The sequence below is a fragment of the Podarcis vaucheri genome (assembly GCF_965113315.1).
Source record: "Podarcis vaucheri genome assembly, chromosome: 2".
Taxonomy (NCBI): domain Eukaryota; kingdom Metazoa; phylum Chordata; class Lepidosauria; order Squamata; family Lacertidae; genus Podarcis; species Podarcis vaucheri.
In genome coordinates, this window is record NC_138760.1 from 116,120,722 (window position 1) to 116,143,110 (window position 22,389).

General features: G+C 49.0%; 1 protein-coding gene across 1 annotated transcript; it reads right to left on the bottom strand.

The window, feature by feature from the left end:
* Positions 1–9,679: 9,679 nt before the first annotated feature.
* LOC309526176 (C-type lectin domain family 2 member B-like) lies at positions 9,680–16,017 on the bottom strand (the record flags this gene model as incomplete). Its single annotated transcript, XM_082212091.1, has 7 exons — positions 9,680–10,487; positions 11,139–11,315; positions 12,561–12,664; positions 13,067–13,248; positions 13,704–13,838; positions 15,420–15,515; positions 15,981–16,017. 6 exons carry the CDS (start codon positions 16,015–16,017, stop codon positions 11,150–11,152), a joined length of 720 nt encoding a protein of 239 aa, XP_082068217.1. The 3' UTR covers positions 9,680–10,487; positions 11,139–11,149.
* Positions 16,018–22,389: the final 6,372 nt, after the last annotated feature.

Genomic DNA, 22,389 nt, shown 5'->3' on the forward strand with positions numbered 1-22,389 from the left:
CCAAGCCACAGCGACTAGCACGCTCAGCAACACAGGGTCCAAGTGGTCTCTGTCAAAGGTTTTTTTTAAAGACTTCCTTTTCTCGTAAGAATCAATTGGTTGAGACCAGTGAGTGCATCTCTGTTTAAATTATAACTGCACCAGTGTCCTTGGCCACCCCCTCCACCTGATTCTACTGTTGCTTCTCTGCCAGAAACTGCACTTGCTGGCATCCTGTAACCCCCTTAGTTTTGGGGACTGGGGATTTGCCATCTGGTATTCTTGAGGACCAGTAACCCATTTTTATTTGATTAACCTTGTGCCTTTTAACTGATTGATTCAATCCACAATACATTTGTTCATTGTTTTATAGGTGTCTTTTGAGATATTGAATTTTCGAGTTAAATGTTGACACCCAGTCTTAGAATGGAACACCTTTCGTTGCTGGGACTTAGCAGTAGCAACATTGCTTCAGAAGGTCTTCCCTAGGGAATATTAGAAATGCTCTCCGATCAATGGTCTCTCAAGATCAGGGTCAATGAGACAGTGAATTTTGTTTGAGTTAAAACTTAGGTAAAATCCAATTGGGAAGCCCATTTATTGATAGTCTCTATATACTACAGTGGTACCTCAGGTTACATAGGCTTCAGGTTACATACGCTTCAGGTTACAGAAATAGTGCTTCAGGTTAAGAACTTTGCTTCAGGATGAGAACAGAAATTGTGCCGCAGCAGCAGGAGGCCCCATTAGCTAAAGTGGTGCTTCAGGTTAAGTACAGTTTCAGGTTAAGAACGGACCTCCGGAACGAATTAAGTATTTAACCTGAGGTACCACTGTATCTCTATGTGGCTATAGACCAGCAGTACTGTTCGCAGCAGAACAAGGTACCCGGCTTTGCCAGTTGGAAAAATATAGCTACAGTACGTATGAAGCACAAATTCAGCACCCAGCAGCATAGTAGGAGGACAGGTGCACCTATTAAATCAGTACAGCACCTAAGAAGAGCCCTGCTGGACCAAAACAAAGACCTATCTCCTCCAGCATCCTGTTTCTCAGAGCGACTGAGCTGTGGGAAGCTGTGATCTACTTCTGGGGAAAGGGAACATCAGCAGAGTCTTGCCCATGCTTTCCGCAGGTCACACCTGGCCAAAAAGGTATCAGTTCACATCTGGTCTGCTGTACATGTCTGGCTTCACCCCTAGGCCAGATTCCTGTCAGCAGCCCTCTTCTTCCAAGGTGGCCCCTTCAGAGTCTCCATTTTCCGGTCCTGTCTCCTCAAGGGTGAATTCCAAATCTCTGGAACAAGTAGAGCTTCCTAGGGATCCAGGGATCCAGAAAAGGCTTTTACCAAAGTGGGCAGAGATATTTTGCTTCAGTGCCTTTAACCAAAGCAGGCTTACATCCAGGGTTCATTTGTCTCCCCAGTGAACAGGGGACTAGGTAGACATATACTAATGACATTCCCTTTCTGGCTATGCACAGTGGGGCTTAAGGGGGACCCTAGTAAAACCCAAGATCCCCCTATCTCTGTGGAGAAGCCTTCTTAGGTACACAGCCTGTTCCTTGCATCTACCCTGGGCACCTCTTCCATCTCTTCCACCCTTTCTTTCTCTTCCACCCTTCATTTTGCCTGAGTTACAGCAGCTGGACTCCTCCCCTACCATCAGGCATGTGACTGAGACTTCCCCATCCTTCTTTTCCCATAGGTTGGGCCGGATTAACACCTTTAGAGGCCCTAAACACTTTAAAAATTGGGGTGTCCCCATATATATCCAACTCAAAATATAATCACAAGTAAACCGTAAAATTATTTTTTATTTTTCAAAATGAAATAAAGCTTACAGCAAGATGGAAAACCATGATTATTTTTGTATACTTCCACTTTATTTATATTTGATTTTTTGTCTCCTCCTTTTTTCTAATTGCAGTGTCTTTGATCAGATCCCCCAAACTAATCTTATGTAATACATCTGCTTCTGGCAATGGAAAATTTCTTTTTTTTTAAAAAAAATAATTTTTTTGAAAAGTTTTTATTGTTAAAATAATTCAGCATCAATACTATTGCCAATATACAAGCATACAAACATACATTTCATACAATCCTTAAGGAAAGGAAAGGGAGTTCATGATGGCTGGGAGTTTGTTAAGAGGGAGATCATTTTTCTCCTCCTTTTTTCTAATTGCAGTGTCTTTGATCAGATCCCCCAAACTAATCTTATGTAACACATCTGCATCTGGCAATGGAAAATTTCTGTTGTGCTCCTCCCTTCCCTCCATGCCGTAAGTACATGCTTCGTTTGCTTGAGGTTAATCATCATCATCATCATCATCATCATCATCATCATCATCATTTTATTTGTATGCAGCCTTTTCACATTTAAAATAATGCTCAAGGCCGCTTACAACATGAGAACATCTACCGTAGAATCCGGCGTATTAGGCGACTGGGCGTATAAGACAGCCCCCAAACTTTTGCTGCCAGGGCAAAGCGCGCACCCCTCCACTGCCTCTGCTATCGCAGCAGCAGCAGCCCGAGGCGAGGTGTGTGGTGGGCAGAAGTCCCTCCCTCCCTCCATGAAAAGGCCGTGAGCGGCTGCCTTGGCCTCCGCCACCCTCACTTGTGGGGAAGCCGCGCACCACCTCGCTGCGGCAGCAGCAGGTGGGTGGACAAGCGCCGTGCTTGGAAGGACTTTCCGTGGTGAGGAGAGAGTGGCAGCCAACAGTACAGAAGAGGAGGGGCTGCGTCCCCTTCTGTGGGGAGGGAGGAGGAGCGACGGCAGAAGGGGCGCCTCTGCTCACCGGCTCCCTCTCCTCCTTCCCAGCAGGTGGCTCCGTGTATACCCAGAGTACAAGATGACCCCGACTTTTGGGGTAATTTTCCAGGGATAAAAAGTCGTCTTGTACGCCGGAACATACGGTGCATAATTACCAACATAACAAAAGTCATAAACAATAAATAAAACACATGAAAATGTACACAATCAGTTGGAAAAACATTTCCACATAAATCAGAAAATCTAAAACTAAGAATACAGCATTAATATCTGTCAGGGGTTCAGGAGCAGAGACGCAGAGAAGGGAGGAAGCAGAGAGCGAGGGGGAGGAATCCGAAGGGAAAATGAGTGATGATGACGACCCGAGATCTCCAAGCCTAAGCAGTGAGTCAGAGGACTCCCAAAAGGGAGCCCCAGTGAGCAGAGCAAGGGGGGGATCCGGGGGGACACCCCAGGAGGAAGGGAACAGAGGAGATTCAGAGAGTAGCAGCTGGAAGTCGGGACCCACGCTCATAACTGAGGGCGGCAGCAGCTGGAAGTCGGGACCCACGCTCAAGACTGAGAGCAGCAGGGAGGAAGGTAGCCAGGCATCGGGTTCCGGAGGCTGTCAGCAGGAGGGAGGGCACGAGTCAGGGGTGGTCACGCCCTCCTCAGAGAGCGAGGCAACGGTTAAGAGGAAAGTAGAGAGTTGGGCGCGCGCGCCAAGTTCAAATGCAGCGGAAGCCGGAGCAGTAAGCAGCCCGGAGAGTGAGCCAGGTCCCAAAGCCCGCCGCAAGGAGGCAGAAGGATCAGGGGGGTCAGCGTCAGAGGAGAGTAGAAGGGAGGAGGCCCAGGGGGGCAGAAGGACCCAGAGACGTAGGGAGAGGCGAAGGAGGTGGAGCAAGGCTAGGGTATTAAGCTGGTGTGCAAGAGGCGGGGACTCAGACGGGTCTTCGCCGACCTAGGGCAGAAGGTGTAGAGCTGCACGCTGCAGTTCGGAAATGAAACCTGTAACTTAATAAAGACTCTTATAAAGTGAACGCTGGCGGACTTGGTCCTATGTGAGCTGGGACTGGGTGGCAGCTCTGACAGTAAGACCCGTCTCTTAAAAGCTTCGGACACCTGATATCTCGCAGCGGAGAGAGAGGCAGCGGGAGGAGGGGATCGGTGTTTGGGAGCAAGCTCACGACGGTTAGCAGAGATGACGGAAGCAGAGAAAGTTGCAGCGCTGCAACAGGCAGTTACCCAATTGAACGCGGAGGTACTGGCATCCAAGGAGAGGGAGGAGGATGCGGCAGCCGCCTACAGAGATCTCCACGCCAGGTTTGAAGCATGGGTTAAACACGGGCAGCCAGGACCCAGACCGGAGGGGGTTGGGTTGGCACGGAGAGCAGGAGGGCTTGTGGCTCACTTCGATGGGAATTTACAACAGTACCCCAATTTTCGAGCAGACGTAATGTGCGCACTGCAACTGCTGGCAAAAGACTTTAGAGATGAGGAAGAGAAAGTGGGGTTCATACTATCCCATTTGCATGGGGATGCTAAAGCGTGGCTACGCAATTTGTGGAGGGATAAAGATCCGGCGCTTCAGAATGCAGATGCCTTTATCAAAGCGATGGATGCGTGTTTTTTGTCTACTATTGATGTGGATCTTGCCCGACGGGAGATTCATGGACTGAAACAAGGGAGGGCAAGCGTCCGGCAGTACCACGCCCGCTTTTTTGCGCTGGTCAGTGCCTTAGAGTGGGACCGGGATTCGCCCCCTGTCAGAGACCTGTTCTGGGAGGGTCTAAGCTCAGCGGTCAAGGATGAAATTGCAAGGGGGGAGAGGCCCCGAAGCACGCAGGAGGTGGTCCAAAGGGCGCTGACTGTGGGGGTGAGGCTGGAAGAACGTCCCTGGTGCAGAGATGAAGGACGTGGAGGGCGCGAAGCAGCGAGAAGTTTCTCTTTCGTTCCAAGAGAAGCAGCGCGTGCGCAATCCACACCTCCGCCAGGAGGGGGAGGGGAACCGATGGAGGTTGGAGGTGCAAGGGCTCAGTCAGCAGCCAGAGCCCTAGCACCAACAGCAGTGAAAGCGAAGCCTCCTAGAGGGAACAGGAAGTGTTACATCTGCGAGGATCCAGGCCATTTGGCGAAAGAGTGTCCCCGGAGGCTCCACAAGCACACTGCAGCCTCAGCAATGGTGACTGCAGCAACGCAGCAAGGAGAACCACAGCAGGGAAACGACGATGTCTGGCTGGAGACAGAGGCACTGGGGCCCAGCCAGACGCATCAGTGAAGCAGTCCCCAGCGATCTTGCAACCCACGGACCCCCTCCCACCCAAACCAGTAGTGCAGCTCACAGCATCTCTCCAGCTACCCGATGGCGTCACTATCGAAGTACCGCTTTCTGTGGATTCTGGAAGCAACGCAGACTTTATAGCGCAGGATTTTGTGGAGCAGCACGCTATACAGCTACTGCCTGCCACTCTGCCCCTGCAAGTCGTCACAGTGGATGGCAGAGAGTTGCTAGGGGGGCAGGTGGTGAAGCAAACGCCACCGATGGTGATGCGCCTTGGCAACCACAGGGAAGTCATCAGTTTTAATGTCACCCAACTGTCGGACACGCCCATTGTGTTGGGCATGAGTTGGCTGGACAGGCACAGTCCGACACTGGCTTGGTACCAGAGACAGCTGATCTTCGGCTCCTCTTATTGCGCAGAACACTGCATCCTGCCCAGACAGGAGGGAGAGGAGGAGGAATCACAACTGCAGTTGGGAACGTTGCAAGCAGTCCCCCACAAATACGCAGACTTTCTGGAGGTCTTCTGCGAGAAAGAGGCTGACAAGCTACCACCGCACAGGCAATATGACTGCAAGATTGACCTCCTACCAGGGGCGACGCTGCCGAAAGGGAAGCTGTATTCCATGTCTGAGGACGAATTACAGGAACTCAAACAGTTCATAGATCACAATTTGCAGCGCGGTTTCATCCGGGAGTCCAGGGCAGTAGGGGGCAGTCCTGTTTTCTTCGTGAAGAAGAAGGACACGCCCCAGAAAAGACTGGTGGTGGATTTTCGCCTCTTAAACAAGATGACCAAGCCTTCTGATTTCCCCATGCCCAGGATTGACGACCTGCTAGCGACGGTGCGCAAGGGACGCGTGTTCACCAAGTTGGACCTGCGAGGTGCGTACAATCTCATCCGCATGAGGGAGGGCGATGAGTGGAAGACAGCCATGTTCACGCCTCTGGGCACCTACGAATACAGAGTGATGCCGTTTGGATTGCAAAACGGTTCTCACTGTTTCCAAGCTTTCATGCATCATGTGTTGGCGGGACTCCTTTACAAGAAGTGCGTCTGCTTTCTGGATGACATCCTGATATTCTCCGACTCACAGCAAGCCCATGACCAAGATGTTCGGGAGGTGCTGAAGAGGCTGCAGCAGCATAGACTGTACGCCAAACTGGAGAAGTGCCAGTTCGACACGACGGAGGTGGATTTCTTGGGTTACAAGTTGTCGGACAAGGGGCTAGCCATGGACAGCGCCAAGGTTCGTGCGGTGTTGGATTGGAAGAGCCCGCGCAATCGGAAGGAGGTCCAGCGGTTTGTCGGCTTCGCCAACTTCTATCGCAAGTTTATCAAGGGGTTCGCGATGCAGACGGCGGCCATTACGGACACGCTAAGCTCCAAGAAAAAGAAATTCATCTGGACGGAGCAGGCGGAGCAGTCCTTTCAGGCACTCAAGCGTCTCTTCGCGTCGGAAGAGCAACTGCTGCATATCGACCCCAGCAAATCGATGCGGGTAGAGACAGACGCGTCCGATAGAGCAGTGGGAGCTGTCCTGCTGCAAAGGGACCCACAGGGGGTCTGGAGGCCGGGAGCGTTCTACTCCAGAAAGCTCAGCAAGTCGGAGCAGAACTACACCATCTGGGACAGGGAGTTGCTGGCCATTCATGCAGCTTTCAAGGCGTGGAGGCACTTCCTGATCGGCGCCAAGCACACGGTGCAGGTCTGCACGGATCACAAGAATCTGGAGCACTGGCGCACGGCTCAGTTCCTGAACCAGAGGCAGATACGTTGGGCGGAGTTCTTTGCTGACTTCAATTTCCGAATAGAGTACGTCCCAGGCGACACCAACGTCATGGCGGATGCACTGTCCCGCAAACCGCAATACCTCGAAGAGGCGACGCCAGCGGCAGCCATGCACATCTTCGCGCCAACAGCGTGGGCGTGCGCTTCAGCCACAGTAGACCTGGATGCGGTGCGGCGGGCGTTGCAGGACGACTCCTTCGCGCGGGCGAAGATGGCAGAGGTGCACAAGGGCACGGCGAAGGGCGACGAGTTCCAGATACGAGACGGCTTGCTCTTACGTAAAGGGGCCATCTACGTGCCGGGAGACGAACTTCGCGCCAGGGTACTGCAGCAGCTGCACGACGCACCCACGGCCGGGCACTTTGGCACGGAAAAAACGGTGGAATTAGTCGCAAGGGACTTTTGGTGGCCCAGACTGAGAGGGGAAGTCGCGGACTACGTTGCGAGGTGCGACACCTGCCAGAGGGCCAAACCGGTGCACAAACCACCGGCGGGACTGCTGGAACCGCTGCAAACGCCGTTTGAACCGTGGGAGAGAGTGGCCCTGGACTTTGTTACGGATCTACCCAGCTCGAGAGGCAAGACAGCTGTACTAGTGGTGGTGGACTTGTTCACCAAGATGGCACATTTCATTCCGTGTGCGAAGGTGGCCACGGCGGAACAAACCGCCAAACTGTTCATAGATCACGTGTTCAAAGTGCATGGTCTGCCGCGGTCTATCCTGTCCGACCGCGGGCGCCAGTTCGTCTCGAATTTCTGGCAGAAGCTGATGAGTTTTCTAAATGTCAAGGTCGATCTGGCATCAGCAAGACACCCGCAGACCAACGGGCAAGCAGAGAGGGTCAATGCCATCATGCAGCAGTACCTGAGATGCTATGCCAATCAACAACCTGCGACCTGGGTGGATTACCTGCCGCTCGCCGAGTTCGCTTACAACAACACGAAGCACGTGTCCACAGGGGTGACGCCGTTCTTCGCCAACAATGGGAGGAATCCCAGAACCTTCCCGGGACGGGAGAGAGTGGGGGACGGAGAACCACAGACGGCGGACGCGTTCGCGTCAGAGTTGCAGGCGGTACACGATCAACTCAGACGGCAGCTGGAGCTAGCTAAGCACGCCTACAAGGTGCAAGCTGACAAGCACAGGCGGGTTGGCGAAGAGATCCAAGTGGGAGACTGGGTCTGGTTGGCAGCCCACGCAGTGCCGACCAGGTCACTAGCCAAGAAGAAGTTGGGGCACAAGCAAATTGGTCCGTACCAAGTCGAAGCACAGATCAACCCGGTAGCCTTCCGACTGGTGCTGCCGGAGGGTTCCAGAATGCATCCGGTGTTCCACAGGTCGGTGCTCACTCCCTACAAGGCACCTCACAGATTCCAGGAGCCAGGGACGGCACCGAGTCCGTTCCGGGAGCGGACGGAGACGCGAGGGGTGACGCAGCAAGACCCCATCAACGAGGTCACGGAGATTTTGGACTCCAGATGGGGGGAAGAGGGAGTCGAATACCTCCTAGCCAGAGAGGGCACCCGGGCCAGCGCCAATAGCTGGGTGCCAGACTACGCTTTAGAGGAACCCCTGCTCAAGGACGAGTTTCATGCCCTTTTCCCACACAGACCCATGCCAGCGAGCTTCTTCGACGACTGGCTGTTCACGCCCACACTTTCTTCCAGCACGTTCCATGGATTCGACTCGGACGGGGAACCCGCACTGAGCACCCGTTCCCCAGAAGGATCGCCGGCGGGTGCGGCGTCAGACACCTCGTATTGGTGGGACGATCGACCGGAGGAGCAATGGCGCAGGAAGTGGCTGGAGATGCCAGGTCGAGCGACCGACGCAGAGACTGACATGGACGTGTTCGGGGAGGACCTTGGGTTCGAGCACGGCGGTACAGAGATGGAAGCGGAACAGGTCAACGTCGGCGACCGCGAGGAGGAAGACTCGGAGGTCTTCAGTTGGCGGCCAACCACGGGGAGCGAACTGTATCCGGCATTCCCTCCCGTGATGATGGAGCACCCAGCACCCACACCTGAAAGCGGGGAGGGGGGAAGGGGGGGCTTCGAGGGGGGGATGGATGTCAGGGGTTCAGGAGCAGAGACGCAGAGAAGGGAGGAAGCAGAGAGCGAGGGGGAGGAATCCGAAGGGAAAATGAGTGATGATGACGACCCGAGATCTCCAAGCCTAAGCAGTGAGTCAGAGGACTCCCAAAAGGGAGCCCCAGTGAGCAGAGCAAGGGGGGGATCCGGGGGGACACCCCAGGAGGAAGGGAACAGAGGAGATTCAGAGAGTAGCAGCTGGAAGTCGGGACCCACGCTCATAACTGAGGGCGGCAGCAGCTGGAAGTCGGGACCCACGCTCAAGACTGAGAGCAGCAGGGAGGAAGGTAGCCAGGCATCGGGTTCCGGAGGCTGTCAGCAGGAGGGAGGGCACGAGTCAGGGGTGGTCACGCCCTCCTCAGAGAGCGAGGCAACGGTTAAGAGGAAAGTAGAGAGTTGGGCGCGCGCGCCAAGTTCAAATGCAGCGGAAGCCGGAGCAGTAAGCAGCCCGGAGAGTGAGCCAGGTCCCAAAGCCCGCCGCAAGGAGGCAGAAGGATCAGGGGGGTCAGCGTCAGAGGAGAGTAGAAGGGAGGAGGCCCAGGGGGGCAGAAGGACCCAGAGACGTAGGGAGAGGCGAAGGAGGTGGAGCAAGGCTAGGGTATTAAGCTGGTGTGCAAGAGGCGGGGACTCAGACGGGTCTTCGCCGACCTAGGGCAGAAGGTGTAGAGCTGCACGCTGCAGTTCGGAAATGAAACCTGTAACTTAATAAAGACTCTTATAAAGTGAACGCTGGCGGACTTGGTCCTATGTGAGCTGGGACTGGGTGGCAGCTCTGACAATATCAATCACAATTTAAGATGACATAGATAAAAAATAAAATTTTAAACAAAAACAAAAATGGAGCCCTCTCTGCCCAGCAGCACTTCTTTATGGAGCCTGTCAGGCCCCAGGCCAAGTGGAGAGAAGCAGCTCAGTCCCTGCAGGTTAATCCAGCCCTGGGTTGGGCCTTCACGAAACGTCCACAGGTGGCCTCATCAGGACCCATTGCCTGGCTGGTGTGGATTGGGGCCTACTTAAAGTGTCAAGTGCTGGCAAGGGACTAGGAAGCCCTGAGAGCCCATCACAGAAGCTGGCAGCCATGGATGAGGCATGCATTCCATATTAAGGACACAATTTCTGGCAGAATACAGATGGCAGAAACATGATGGCACTAGTGGACACTTCGTCTGGCTATGAGGAGCCACTGGACAATGCCAGGTGAAATGAAAGGAGTCGGATAATATTTTGCCCAGGATCCCCAACTGTGCCGCACAATAATGTATGCCAGAAACATGAGAGCTGCCAGTCTGGGTCAGTATAGGTCAGTCTGGGTCAGCCAGATGTCCCTAATAAAAACCAAGTTGTACACCTGCCTCTGAATGGGGTGGTCCAGTCCCTGGCTGCCCTGGTTAATAGCTGTTGATATGCCTGTGCTCTTTGAACCAAGGACAGTCCATTTTGAAAGCCACCTATGCTTGTGGCCATTGGAACATCCTATAGCAATGATCACATGACAATTTCCTGTGGCAAGCCACCACAGCAGAGTTGTCTCGCATTGAGCCTGCACCAAGTCAACTTTTGTGTAGGTGGTCATCTTCACAACTCTAATAATCTGAAATGGAAGAAAAAATTGATGGAATTCTGGCAGAATGGCATAAATCCATGAACCATCAACTTGTGCCCTCTCCACTTAGTTAGCAAATGGCTAGTTTCAATGTAGAAGCCCAATGTCCCTGCTTATGATTTTCCATTCTCTTCTTGGTGACAGATTTCAAGATTCATTATAAAGTAAGACAACTTGTTATGCAAAGATCAGGTTGAAAGTGTGCAGGCACTGAAGCCTAGTTCAGATCGTTTGAGGTTTTGTATGAAGCTGTGAACAAGCTACATACAAAACACTCCTCTGTGAACACTCATCTGTGTAGTCTCCCGACACACACCAGGGATGTCAGAGAATTGTGACAAAAACAGAAAAGCAAGCGGAAATGGTGGCAGCTCTGTTGTCAGAGAATCAAGTGAATACAATCAGTATTTGTTCACCTGATTGTTGTTGCCGTCTCGATGTGCACAAATGGCATGTCATTAAATATTTTCTTACATTGTTTTGATGTTTCCTTTACACAGAAATAAATGCAAGTTGCACAAACGATGTTAAATAGTAGACAGTAAGATGAATATTGTAGCATTAGAAGGAAATCAAACTGCAGCAGAGTGGAAATAGTGCTGATTGTGATTAAAATGGGCCAGAATTGAAATTTCTTACATCCCTGGGACTTACCATAATTCCTCTTGGCATATGAGTTTTCCTGCTGTAGAGTTTTTGTTCCTCATATATGCATCAGGGTGACTGCAGATCCACTTTTTTGGTATGTTGCAATGGGAGGGAATGACAAACTTCTTGCTTAGATAGGCACAGTTTTCGCTTCCTTTCACCACCAACCTGCAACACGAGGAGGAAAGGTGAGATGGGCATGCCAGGTTTGTCGCTCCGTTTTGCATGAGTGGGGCAGTGTCATAAACTATGTAGCCAAGAATCAGATCCATTAGAAATAGGAGCTTAGTTCCAGATCATTTCATAACTTTCCATCTCAGAGACTTATGGTGCAATCCTCTAGCCATGTCTACTCAGAAGCAAGTTGCATTGTGTTCATCACAGCTAAAGAACCCTTGGCAGGTGGCCATCCAACCTCTATTTAAAAACCTCCAATAAAGGAGAGTCCACAACATCCCAAGGGATGTTTGACTGTCAAACAGCTCTTACTGTCAGAAAGTTCTTCCTGAGATTTAGTCCAAATCTCCTTTCTTATAACTTGAATCCATTGATTTGGGGCCTGTGTAAGCATGGCTTGCTTACATTGCATGACTGGCTTACAGGTCTTGGGAGACAGCGCTACTGGAGATTAGCTCAGCATTGTTAGATAGCAGATTAAGAGAGTTTAAGAGTACCTGGTTTATGTTTCTTGATCATGCTCATAAATCTGCCTCCCTAATGAAACCACCTGTTACATTATGGAGAGATCTGATCCACGGATAAACTTCACCCTGTGTGCTTTTGTACTTTGTTTGTATGACACATGATCTGTACTTGATATTTTGTATTGTTTCCTTTCTCTTCACTGTTTACCCAGAAATCAATACAATACTTATGCTTTTACTAGAACCCTCCCCAATGATTGTTCCACAGCAATTTGTATTCAAGGCTACGCTGCCTGGAGATATTGAATTCCTGGATATATGCCTCATCATCAGGTCCCATCAACAGCCTTGTTCTCCATGGGACTGTCTAATTCCCTGCTAAAGCTGTCCATCTTGTGAGAGTCGATTCCATAGTTTGTAATGTATGAAGAAACACATTAGTGCATCCTGAATCTCCTACCTTTCAGCTTAATTGATTGACCTTAAGTCTTATGAGAGTGGGAAGACAAGGACTTTCTCCACACCAGAGGAGCTCAAGAGCATTAGCTGGAGTTTGTCGGCAGTGTGGATGTTTCTGTGTGTCTGGTCAGAGGTGAGAAACCCCGACATATCAGGAAGATTACTGAGAGGTTTATGCTTTGAGTGCAATTCTGATTCCTTGAAGTTCAGATTCTGGAGTGATTTTTGGTTGCAGATTCAGGTTTGATCAACTCACTGTACACAGCATGGTCCCTGCTTAGTCCCAATTTGGAGAAGAACAAGGACTCACGTGTTACTGTATTCTGACCCATCTGCCCATATCCAGGTATCATTGAAGTCCTTCCAGAGGCCAATCCAATGGTCAGCTTCGCCCTTGAACCGGAACATGAACACCTTGGTTGAAAACACACAAACAACTTAGAACAGTGCCTCCATATGAGCCTTCCACCTCAAATAATGCCACTTGTGGGAGGAGAACAAGAACTTCCAACAGAGACTTGGGCAGTGAGACTGGAGAAAGAGAGGCTTAGATAGCAGAAGGAAGGAGTTCAAGAAGGATAGGAAAGTGGCTGAAGGAGGAGTATATAGCAGGGATGGGGAACTTGCTGGGGAATTGATCTACAATCCCTATTATCCTTGATCATAATGGCTGCAAGATGGATAATTTGTTGGCATCAAGCTATGACAAAGCCAAGTTACGTCACAGATTCTCTTTATGTTTCCATAAGGATAGCTCATCCTTGGTGCTGTGCAGGAGATAATTCTCACAAACCTTTATACATTTGTTGGTCTCACCTTTTCATGCTCACACTGAATCTCAGCCAGAGAAGAGCCCTGGGAAATGCAAAAACTCTGGGCAGATGTCCAGTTTTTTTCTTCTTCTGAGAAAAAATAACACTTTCCTTCATAGACAATCCAGCCAGCTGGGCATGTTGCTCTCAAAAAAACATCAGGGCAAGTCTGGTTGGATTTTTCCCCTGCAAGAGAGAGAAAGTTCTGCTGTGTACTGTGATCTGCACATAACATTTCAACCTCCGGCTTGGAGGGAGGGCAAAGAAGGAATCAATAAGCAGCTCTTGTGGCTCCTGGATTCAGATGCATCTTGGAGAGAGGAAAGGGAAGGACCAGTAGAGGAATCACATCACTTGGGGGAGCTTTGTTGCTCAGTGGCAGAGCATCTGCTTTGCATGCTGACGGTCTTGGGTTCAATCTCTGGCAACTTCAGGTAGAGTTGGGAAAGATCCCCTCCAAAGTCCCAGAGAGCCGTTGGCAAGAGCATGGATAATACGGATCCAGCCAAAGGCAGCTGTTTTCCTAACTGCTGCTGCTAAGTGTGAACTGGCTATTAGAAGCCAAAGTGCTGATGGAAGACAGAGGTCATGACTGGGACAGACCTGGAAGAAAGCACTAAGAAAAGAGGCAGAAAACTCACCTCTCTGGACAGCAAGAACAAGGATGGTGGTGAGGAAGAGGGGAATGAGGATAATTCCGACGATGATGATGATGGATGCAATTAAGATGATACGCTTAGGTGTGATTCTTTTACAGCAATAATTAGGGTGACCCCCTGAAAGGAAATTAACACACACAAATAATGGTCTTTATTTACCATTGCTAGGGAAAAAGTAAGAAGAGCACAGATCTCACCTACAAGAGGTGTTTCACATATAGCCACATCAACAAATGCGCGCGCGCGCGCGCGCACACACACACACACACCTAATACCAGAATTTTGTTGTTGTTATTTAAATATTTATTTTTGGGGGCGTTCGGGAATTTGGAGTTGGCATATTTCAATTTTGCTTCTATCTCCTGCATTGTTAGCATAGCTAATTGTCTCTCCAGCATCTTAATTTGCCAGGTAATATTTGTATTTGCCCTGCCCTGGGTACCGGAGGAGCTAGCTATGCCCCTGCATGGGGTCTGGCAGCAATGAATATGGACTTCCCTGCCATTGCCAATTGGTTTTCTGGTCGTCATGCTGCAGCAATTTATTGAAATCTTCATATCCTTTGTAACCAAAAGGCTTAGCTATATTAAAAACCACCTTCTGTTTCACCACTCACCTGATTGCTATAGGGAAAGGGGAATTGTGTGCAGATAAATGGACTGTGAGCTGCTGGAATGGGGCAGGTGGCTTCCTCTCTCCCTTAACCACATCTGCACTAGGCATGGGGAAGGAAGACATGGAGGGGCCCAGCATAGAAACCACCATGACTGCCAGATGGGAGCCCCCCAATTTGCCCTTTGGGCAACTGCTGGGCAGTTTCTATGCTGGGCATGGAGGGAACAAAAGCAATAATGAATGACTGCAGCCAAGACAGCGTGAGTGATACAGTGCTGTGGAACTACGACTTGTGATATTCAGTGCAAAATCCAACTTTTTCAGAATCCCACATTTCATTCTTTTTTTCCTTTTTCTTTTTTTGAAAAACAAAGTTTCTAGTTCATATAATTCTATGCCACAATGCCTGCTCGGTCTTGGAAGCAAAAGAATGGCTAAAAAAGTTTTATTTAACAGCCAGGGTGGTTGTGGTGGTGAATCTTAATTTATCCACAATCCTTTTAGGTTTTCATAGTTTGCCAAATCCTGCCCAGCCTAAGTAGCCATAGGAGATGATGAGGATGGGCCTCAGTAGCTGAGGAGTAGCATATATATACAGCAGGTTAAAGGCCTTCTCTGTTTCCTGACCCTCTCTCTGTCACCCCAGATGCCCATTTTTATTTTTGCAACCCCATTTCCAGGAGTTAATACAAGCACCTGCCCACTCATTTGCATCTTTGCATTTCATTAGCTTTATTGAAGTGAAGAAAAAACAACAACTCCCAGAATGACAGTATTCAGAGAACCTTTTAAAAAGTTACAGGGAACCAGGCAGAGGGCCTTCTTGGTAGTGGCACCCGCCCTGTGGAACTCCCTCCCATCAGATGCCAAAGAAATAAACAACTATCTGACTTTGAGAGGACATCTGAAGGCAGCCCTGTTTAGGGAAGTTTTCAATGTTTGATGCTTTATTGTGTTTTTAATATTCTGTTGAGAGCCACCCAGTGGCTGGGGAAACTCAGCTACATGGGCGGGGTATTTATCATCATCATCATCATCATCATCATCATCAAAGACAGCTTTGCCTAAGGAGGCAAACTTACCAGCAGCATCTCCAGCCTCTTCCTTTGGTTCACTGTGAGGACCTCCCCACTGTCCCTCTTGCTTTTCAACAAGGCCAGGTGGTGCTGAAACTGGGCCTGCCAATAGCAAAGAGCAGATGGGTGTTCAAGGCTTAGGGGTTGGGCAGTTCTGGGTTTCTGCATCGTTCTCCTCCCTCCATAGGCATGAGCAATGCAAGCAGATCTTAGGCAGTTCTAGGATGCCGAAATCCTCCTGAGAGGTATAGGACCTCAAGCCTCCTTACAAGGTGCGCACTCTTTCCTGCGATGTTCTAGTTCTAGGTTCCTGTAAGCACCTGGTATCATGTTTTTAATATTCTGTTGGGAGCTGCCCAGAGTGGTTGTGGAAACCCAGCCAGATGGGCGGGGTTATTATTATTATTATTATTATTATTATTATTAATAATAATAACATCATCACCATCATCATCACAACAGCTACAGGTGATTTTTCATTAATACCCACTTTTCACTGACCCACTTTGCTTCATTTGGTAGCAAAGTCTAAATGCAATTTATTTGTTTCATTTGAAAATGGCCCACGTTCATTTTCAGCCACGCTGTTGTGAATATGGCCCATCGTCACCTATGGCTACATAGGCTGGGCAGGATTTTGCAAACTACCAAAACCTGCTTACAAAATGGAATGACATGACTTCACATTCTGCAAAAAGAGATTCTTAAGAGCTCGCTCTTAAACCCCCCCCCAACCAACTACAATCTGTCTCCAGTCTCCATCTTAATACTTTTCATGCATCAGAATTAACTTGCTTACCAGAATTTTCTCTCCTCTCTGAATATTCAGAATCATAAATTGCTCTGTTCTCTTGAAGCAAAGGCGTTACTTGTTCTGCTCCGTTTACAGGTTTCTCGAAGGTATTGGCATGTTCCACCATTTTTGGCTCACCATCTAGCAGATCCTTCATCCTTCAGAAAGATAATAGAAAACCTTATTTACAGGCAAAACAACCCTTGCTTGCAGAAGACCAGACGCCTTTATGAGAAACAAGAGGGAGGTATCAAAAATTTAGGTTTGCAGAAGTACAAATATTTAAGTGAAGAGGACAGCCCCCCAAAAAAGATCTATTGAGGTCTGAGCATGCTCAGTAGCTGTGGGAAAGGAAAAGGTGGGGGATCTTTCCCCCTCAAATTTCCTTCTGTGTCACATTCCATAGAGCTAGAAGCAAAGGGCAGCAGGGCAGCTACTGTAATTTTTACCTTTGTGCATAAGCTGTACATCTATAGAAGTTTATAAAATTATGCATGACACAAAGAATGTGGAAAGAGAAAAGCCTTTCTCCCACTCTTCTTAGGACACTAGAATCAGTGGGTATCCAACAAAGCTGAATGTTGGGAGATTTTGTGCGGGGTACAAAGAATAAAATTAAAATTAGAGTTTGCTTTCTGAGGGTGGCTACACTCAGGAAAAGAACAGATAGGCAAGGGAAAGCAGGGCACACAATTCAGCTGCTGACTGGGCAAAGCGAAAGGATTGCCACAGAGGAGAAGGGAGGCAGGGAGGAGCCAAAGGAAGGAGCAGTCCAGCCAGGCAGTAGGAGTGGGTCGGAGGTTTATTTTATTTTATTTTCAGTTTTGAACAGGAACCTAGGAATCCAAATTCATGCTAAAAGAAGAGAAAAAAAAAATGAGATGCCCACAGCTATAGACCAACTTCATTCAGTATTCACAGAGAGAGGCTTGGGAAAAACAATTGTCTAGGTTTGTATGATAGTATCAGGCGTCAGAGGAACCAACCCCATGGCAAGTTGTCAGGAACGGATAAGCATCAGCTTTTATTCAGTATTCACAGAGAGAGGCTTGGGAATACAGCCTCTCGGAATAACATGTTGCTTCGAGTGAAACTGCACCCCATCCGTCTCTTCCATTTCCTCATTGGTCATCCCTATGGGTGCTGAGAAGTGCCCTCTGCCTTTGAGGTCTTTGCCCTCCAACTTCCAAGGCCTGCTATGTTTTTGTAGGGGGGGGGGGGGTCAGGAATGCTTTCTGAAGACAGTGTGTCCATCAGCTGTGACCCCCATGCTTCTCCCTCCTCCTCCTCCTCCTCCTCCTCCTCTCCCATTATTTCCCAACTTTCCCCCTCATCTTCCTCTGAGCTGTGACCTCCCTCAAACCCTTGTTGTAAATCTAAGCTGTCTTCTTCTTCTCTGGAAGGGTGAGGCTGGGGAGGCGGTCTCCACCATTCCTCCTCTGCCCAGTCCCTGACAGACAGAGGCTACACAAAAGCCTCCTCCCCAAGTGAGGGGAGCCCCCCTCCCTGAATTCAGCACAGCATTTTCCTGTCTTTCCATAACTCCTTTATTCCTCAACCCACACAGACAGCCAAGATCCACACTCCAGAAGCAAGCACTTGATATTCATCAGATATCTTCTTCATTGAAGCAGAGGCTGGATGGCCATCTGTCCTGGATGCTTTAAATGAGATTCCTGCACTGCAGGGGGCTGGACTAGATGACCCTCTGACCCCTTCCAACCCCACGATTCTACGATTACAACGTCTCCCACCCACCCAATGTGCTTCCAGTATGGAATCTGTTCCTAGAGAGTTTTTCCTCCGGGACAAGGCAGAAATCCTTACCTCTCCATGAAGAGTATGCAGCTCCTTCTCCTCCCCCTGTGCACTGCAAGTTTTGCAGGTTACGCCCCTTTCCTCTTTCCTCTTATTTCCTGCCACAACGAAAACCCCATGGCGGCACAGCGGAGACCCTTCGAAAGTAGATTGAGCTAGCAGCCGCTGCTTAAAGTGCTCAGTGTCACCTGTTGAAGAAGCAGCTCCCCACAGCCGCTCATCTCAGCCTTTAACCTGCAGTCATAAATACATTTACCTGGCAATAACAACTGAGTAGGTGCGGCTAGGATTGCACTGCTCATCTCATGCTTTAGTGCCCGAGGGCCCTGCTCCTGCCACTCACCACCTGGCCCGGGGCGGGGCCTGACAGGCCTCACAAGGACTGCTGCTACTGCTGCCCAGGAGGACTCCCCTGTGTCTCCCCAGGGCGGGGCCTGACAGGTATCACAAGGACGGTTGCTGTTACTGCTGCTCCTGTCCAGGAGGACTTGCAGGGGCGCAGAGTTCTTTTAAAAATGTTTTAAAATTTTCTTTTTCCCTTTTGAATTTTTTGTACGTGGGGGTGGGTGGGGGTGGGATGGATGTTTGGTTGGGCTTGGGAATTTGATTTTGATGTATTTGTGATTCTTACAGTTTTTTGTTTGTATTGTTTGTTTTTTTAAAAAAGGTTTTATTTTATTCTTAAGGGGATGGGTGAGGGCTGCCGGGGAGTGGGTCCCAGTCAACAAAATGGCTGGGGCATGTTCCACAGAGGGGGATACGCTGGGACAACCGATCTCAGTGATCACGGGTAGGAGGAGGAGCTACGCTAAGACCAGACCATGTCATTACAGAGGGGGCAGGTTTAGTCGTTGTCTGAGGACTATCCCTGCCTCCGGGTCTGGTCCTGACTGGCTGGATACTAGAATCAGCAAGGGATACCCACATGACCTGAAGGTGCTGCTGTGCAATGCCAGGTCAATGATTCATAAGACCACTGCCACCCATGACTTGATCATGGATGGAGGACTTGACCTGGCATGTGCAACAGAGACTTGGTTGGATGAAGCAGATGGGCCTGTCCTTGCCGCTGCTTGTCCACCAGGTTTCTCTTACGCACAGCAACCCAGGCCTTGTGGGCGGGGAGGGGGGGTTGCAGTGATTTTTAGGAAGTCACTAGTTTGCACCAGGCATCCTATTGGGAAGATCCAGTTCTCTGAGTGCATGTTCTGGAAGTTGGACAATAGGGGCAGTACAGGATTCCTTTTGGTGTACCGACCTCCCCGCTGCACCAAGGATTCCCTGTCCGAGCTGCTTCAGGTCGTGGCTGATGTTCTCCTGGAGACACCTAGTTTGGTTGTCCTAGGGGATTTTAACATCCATGCCGACACGACCTTACAAGGGGCCGCTCGGGACTTCGTGGAAAGCATGGCCTCCATGGGGCTGTCCCTGAATACGTCTGGCCCAACCCATAGCCGTGGACATGCCTTGGACCTGGTGTTTACCTCTATGGATGTTGGTGTTCTGACACTAAGTAAAAGCGAAATGAAAGAAGTGCCATGGTCAGATCACTTCCTGGTGCAACTGGACTTCTCTGCGACCCATCCCCTCTGCAGGGAGGTGGGACCGATTCAGATGGTCCGCCCCCGCCACTTAATGGATCCAAATGGTTTCCAGAGAGTGGTAGGGGATGCTTTATCCCATGTTGATGGCCTTTCAGCTGATTCCCTGGTGGCCCGCTGGAATGTGGAGTTAACCAGGGCTATTGACTGTTTGGCTCCGAAGCGCCCTCTCCGACTGCATGGAGCCCTGACAGCCCCGTGGTTTTCCATGGATCTGAGGGCAATGAAACAATCGTTGAGACGGCTGGTGGCGGATAACTCATTCTGAAGCTGACCGGACAAATGTTAGAGCTCAATGTCAAGCCTACCAAGTGGCGGTGGCGACGGCGAAGAAGACTTTCTTCATTGCCTCTATTGTGTGGGATGTGAAACACAAGAGCAGTCAAGTACAACGTTTACACATGGGGAGGGATGTTTGTCCAGCCAGCAGGTAAACTTCCTGTTTCCTTCTGGGCTGGGACAGACTTCCTCTGCGTGTGACTAGAGGTGGGTGTGGTCTCACCTGTGCAGGTAATGACAAAAGCACAGGGCAGGGCAGCCATCTCTCTCTCTTTCACCACATGCATCGAAGACACAACATCTACTAAGTCAAAGATGCCCTCTTGGCTTCCAGCCAAGAGAGGACAAAGGGACTGTCTTCTTATAAGATAGATTCCAAGTGTATGTTACTTCATTAAGCTAAGTCTGCCTTCTGGGATCTGATTGTGAACAGAATTTGAGTAAACTCTTTTTATACTTTTGTAAAAGACTGTGTCATCTCTTATATTTTATGAGGGAATAAGGGGAAAATACCAGAACAGTTATTATAGAGGCTTTAGCGAGCCTGAGCAAATGCACCCATTGCAAAGTTTAAAATAAGAGGAATGTTACTCTGCTGAAATTGTGAAACTTGTTAACACAAGTTGGATATGGAAATAATCAGACAATATATCCTCTCCTGCATCCCTGAACATTCCCACATATTGCATCTGCAGAAAACAGCAGCAGGAGACTTTTTTGGGTGGTTCGCAATTTAGCGGAACCACCTGCTACATCGGGGCCCAGTACGGGCCACACGATCTCCTGCAATGATTTTGCAAAGTTTTTTTGCAGATAAAGCCGCTCAGATTCGGGAAGAGGTAGACGCCACCGTGGGAGCAGGCCGGGGCAGGAGAGTGCTAGAGTCCTGTCTAGTCAAGTTGCGTGGGATCAATTCCAGTCTGTTACCTCTGAGGATGTGGACAGGCTGCTTGGACGAGTGAAACCAACCACCTGTCTCCTTCCCCATCCTAGCTTATAAAAGCTAGCCGGGAAGGGCTGGGCGATGGGCTTCGTGGGGTGGTGAATGCTTCCCTCCGTGAGGGAGCCTCCCCAGACCCGCTGAAAGAGGCGGTTATTAAACCGCTTCTTAAAAAACCATCTTTAGATGCGGCCACTATGGCCAACTATTGCCCAGTCTCAAATCTTCCATTCTTGGGCAAGGTGATTGAGCGAGTGGTTGCTGAACAACTCCAGGCACGCCTGGAAGAAGCGGACCATTTGGATCCCTTTCAGTCAGGATTCAGGCCTCATCATGGGACTGAAACTGCCTTGGTCGCACTGGTTGATGATCTCCTGCGGGCTAGGGACAAAGGTGAGAGCTGTTTCCTAGTTCTGCTGGATGTCTCAGCGGTGTTTGATACTGTTATGTACTGAAGTTCTCACCCTGGGCCAGCAGGGGGATACTGTAGATAGTTATGCAAATGAAGGATCGAAAGTGACATTCAGTGATTGGATAGTTTGTATGCAAATGAAGGATCAAAAGTGACATTCAGTGATTGGATAACTTTAGAAAGTTGCTATAGTTACGTTGTTCTGGAGCTCTATATAAGCAGGCTGACTGAGCTCTTCAGTTCAGTTCTGTTCTGGCCTCTGAATAAACAAGAGCTGTTTGAGGAATCACTGTGTCGTCTCATATGTTCGCCCACAACATAACAGATACCATCGACAGTATTTTAATATATTTTTGGAAGCCGTCCTGAGTGGCTGCGGAAGCCCAGCCAGATGGGCGGGGTATAAATAATAATAAATAATAATCAAATAATAATAATAATAATAATAATAATAATAATAATAATAATTAATAATAATAATAATAATAATAATAATAATAAATAATATTGTAGCAGGCATGAGTTGCTTCTTTCTTTCTTTCTTTCTTTCTTTCTTTCTTTCTTTCTTTCTTTCTTTCTTTCTAAAATATTTTTATTGGTTTTTCCATGTATACATCCTCTAACAATATTTCTCTAACAATTTTCCATACCCCCCCAGACTTCCCCTCCCATTCCCATTTTGTTTTATTTTCATATTACTGTGCCTTTTGTTTCCCAAAATTTCCCCAATACATATAATCTTACTTTTTGTTATATACAATTTTGTTTGTTCATTCAAACCCTGCCAGTGAGTCCAATTTTTTATGTTGCTTCTTCATACCTGTATATGTTGTAAATGGTTCCCATTCTCTTTTTAAAGTTTTTGTTATCTTTTTCATGTAATTTATCTGTTAATTTTGCTAGTTCTGCATATTCCATAAGTTTCCCTTGCCATTATTCTTTCCTGGGTATATTCTTTTCTTTCTTTCTTTAACAAAATAATAAAATCCACATCTTGCTGGAGTGTAATAAAACCTCTTGTGTTTTCCACACAAACACACACACAATTAGCATATAAAAACATTCCAAATTAGCATGTAAAAACATTGGCACAGCTCTTTTACAGATCTTTTCTGGGCCTGCCTCCCTCCTCG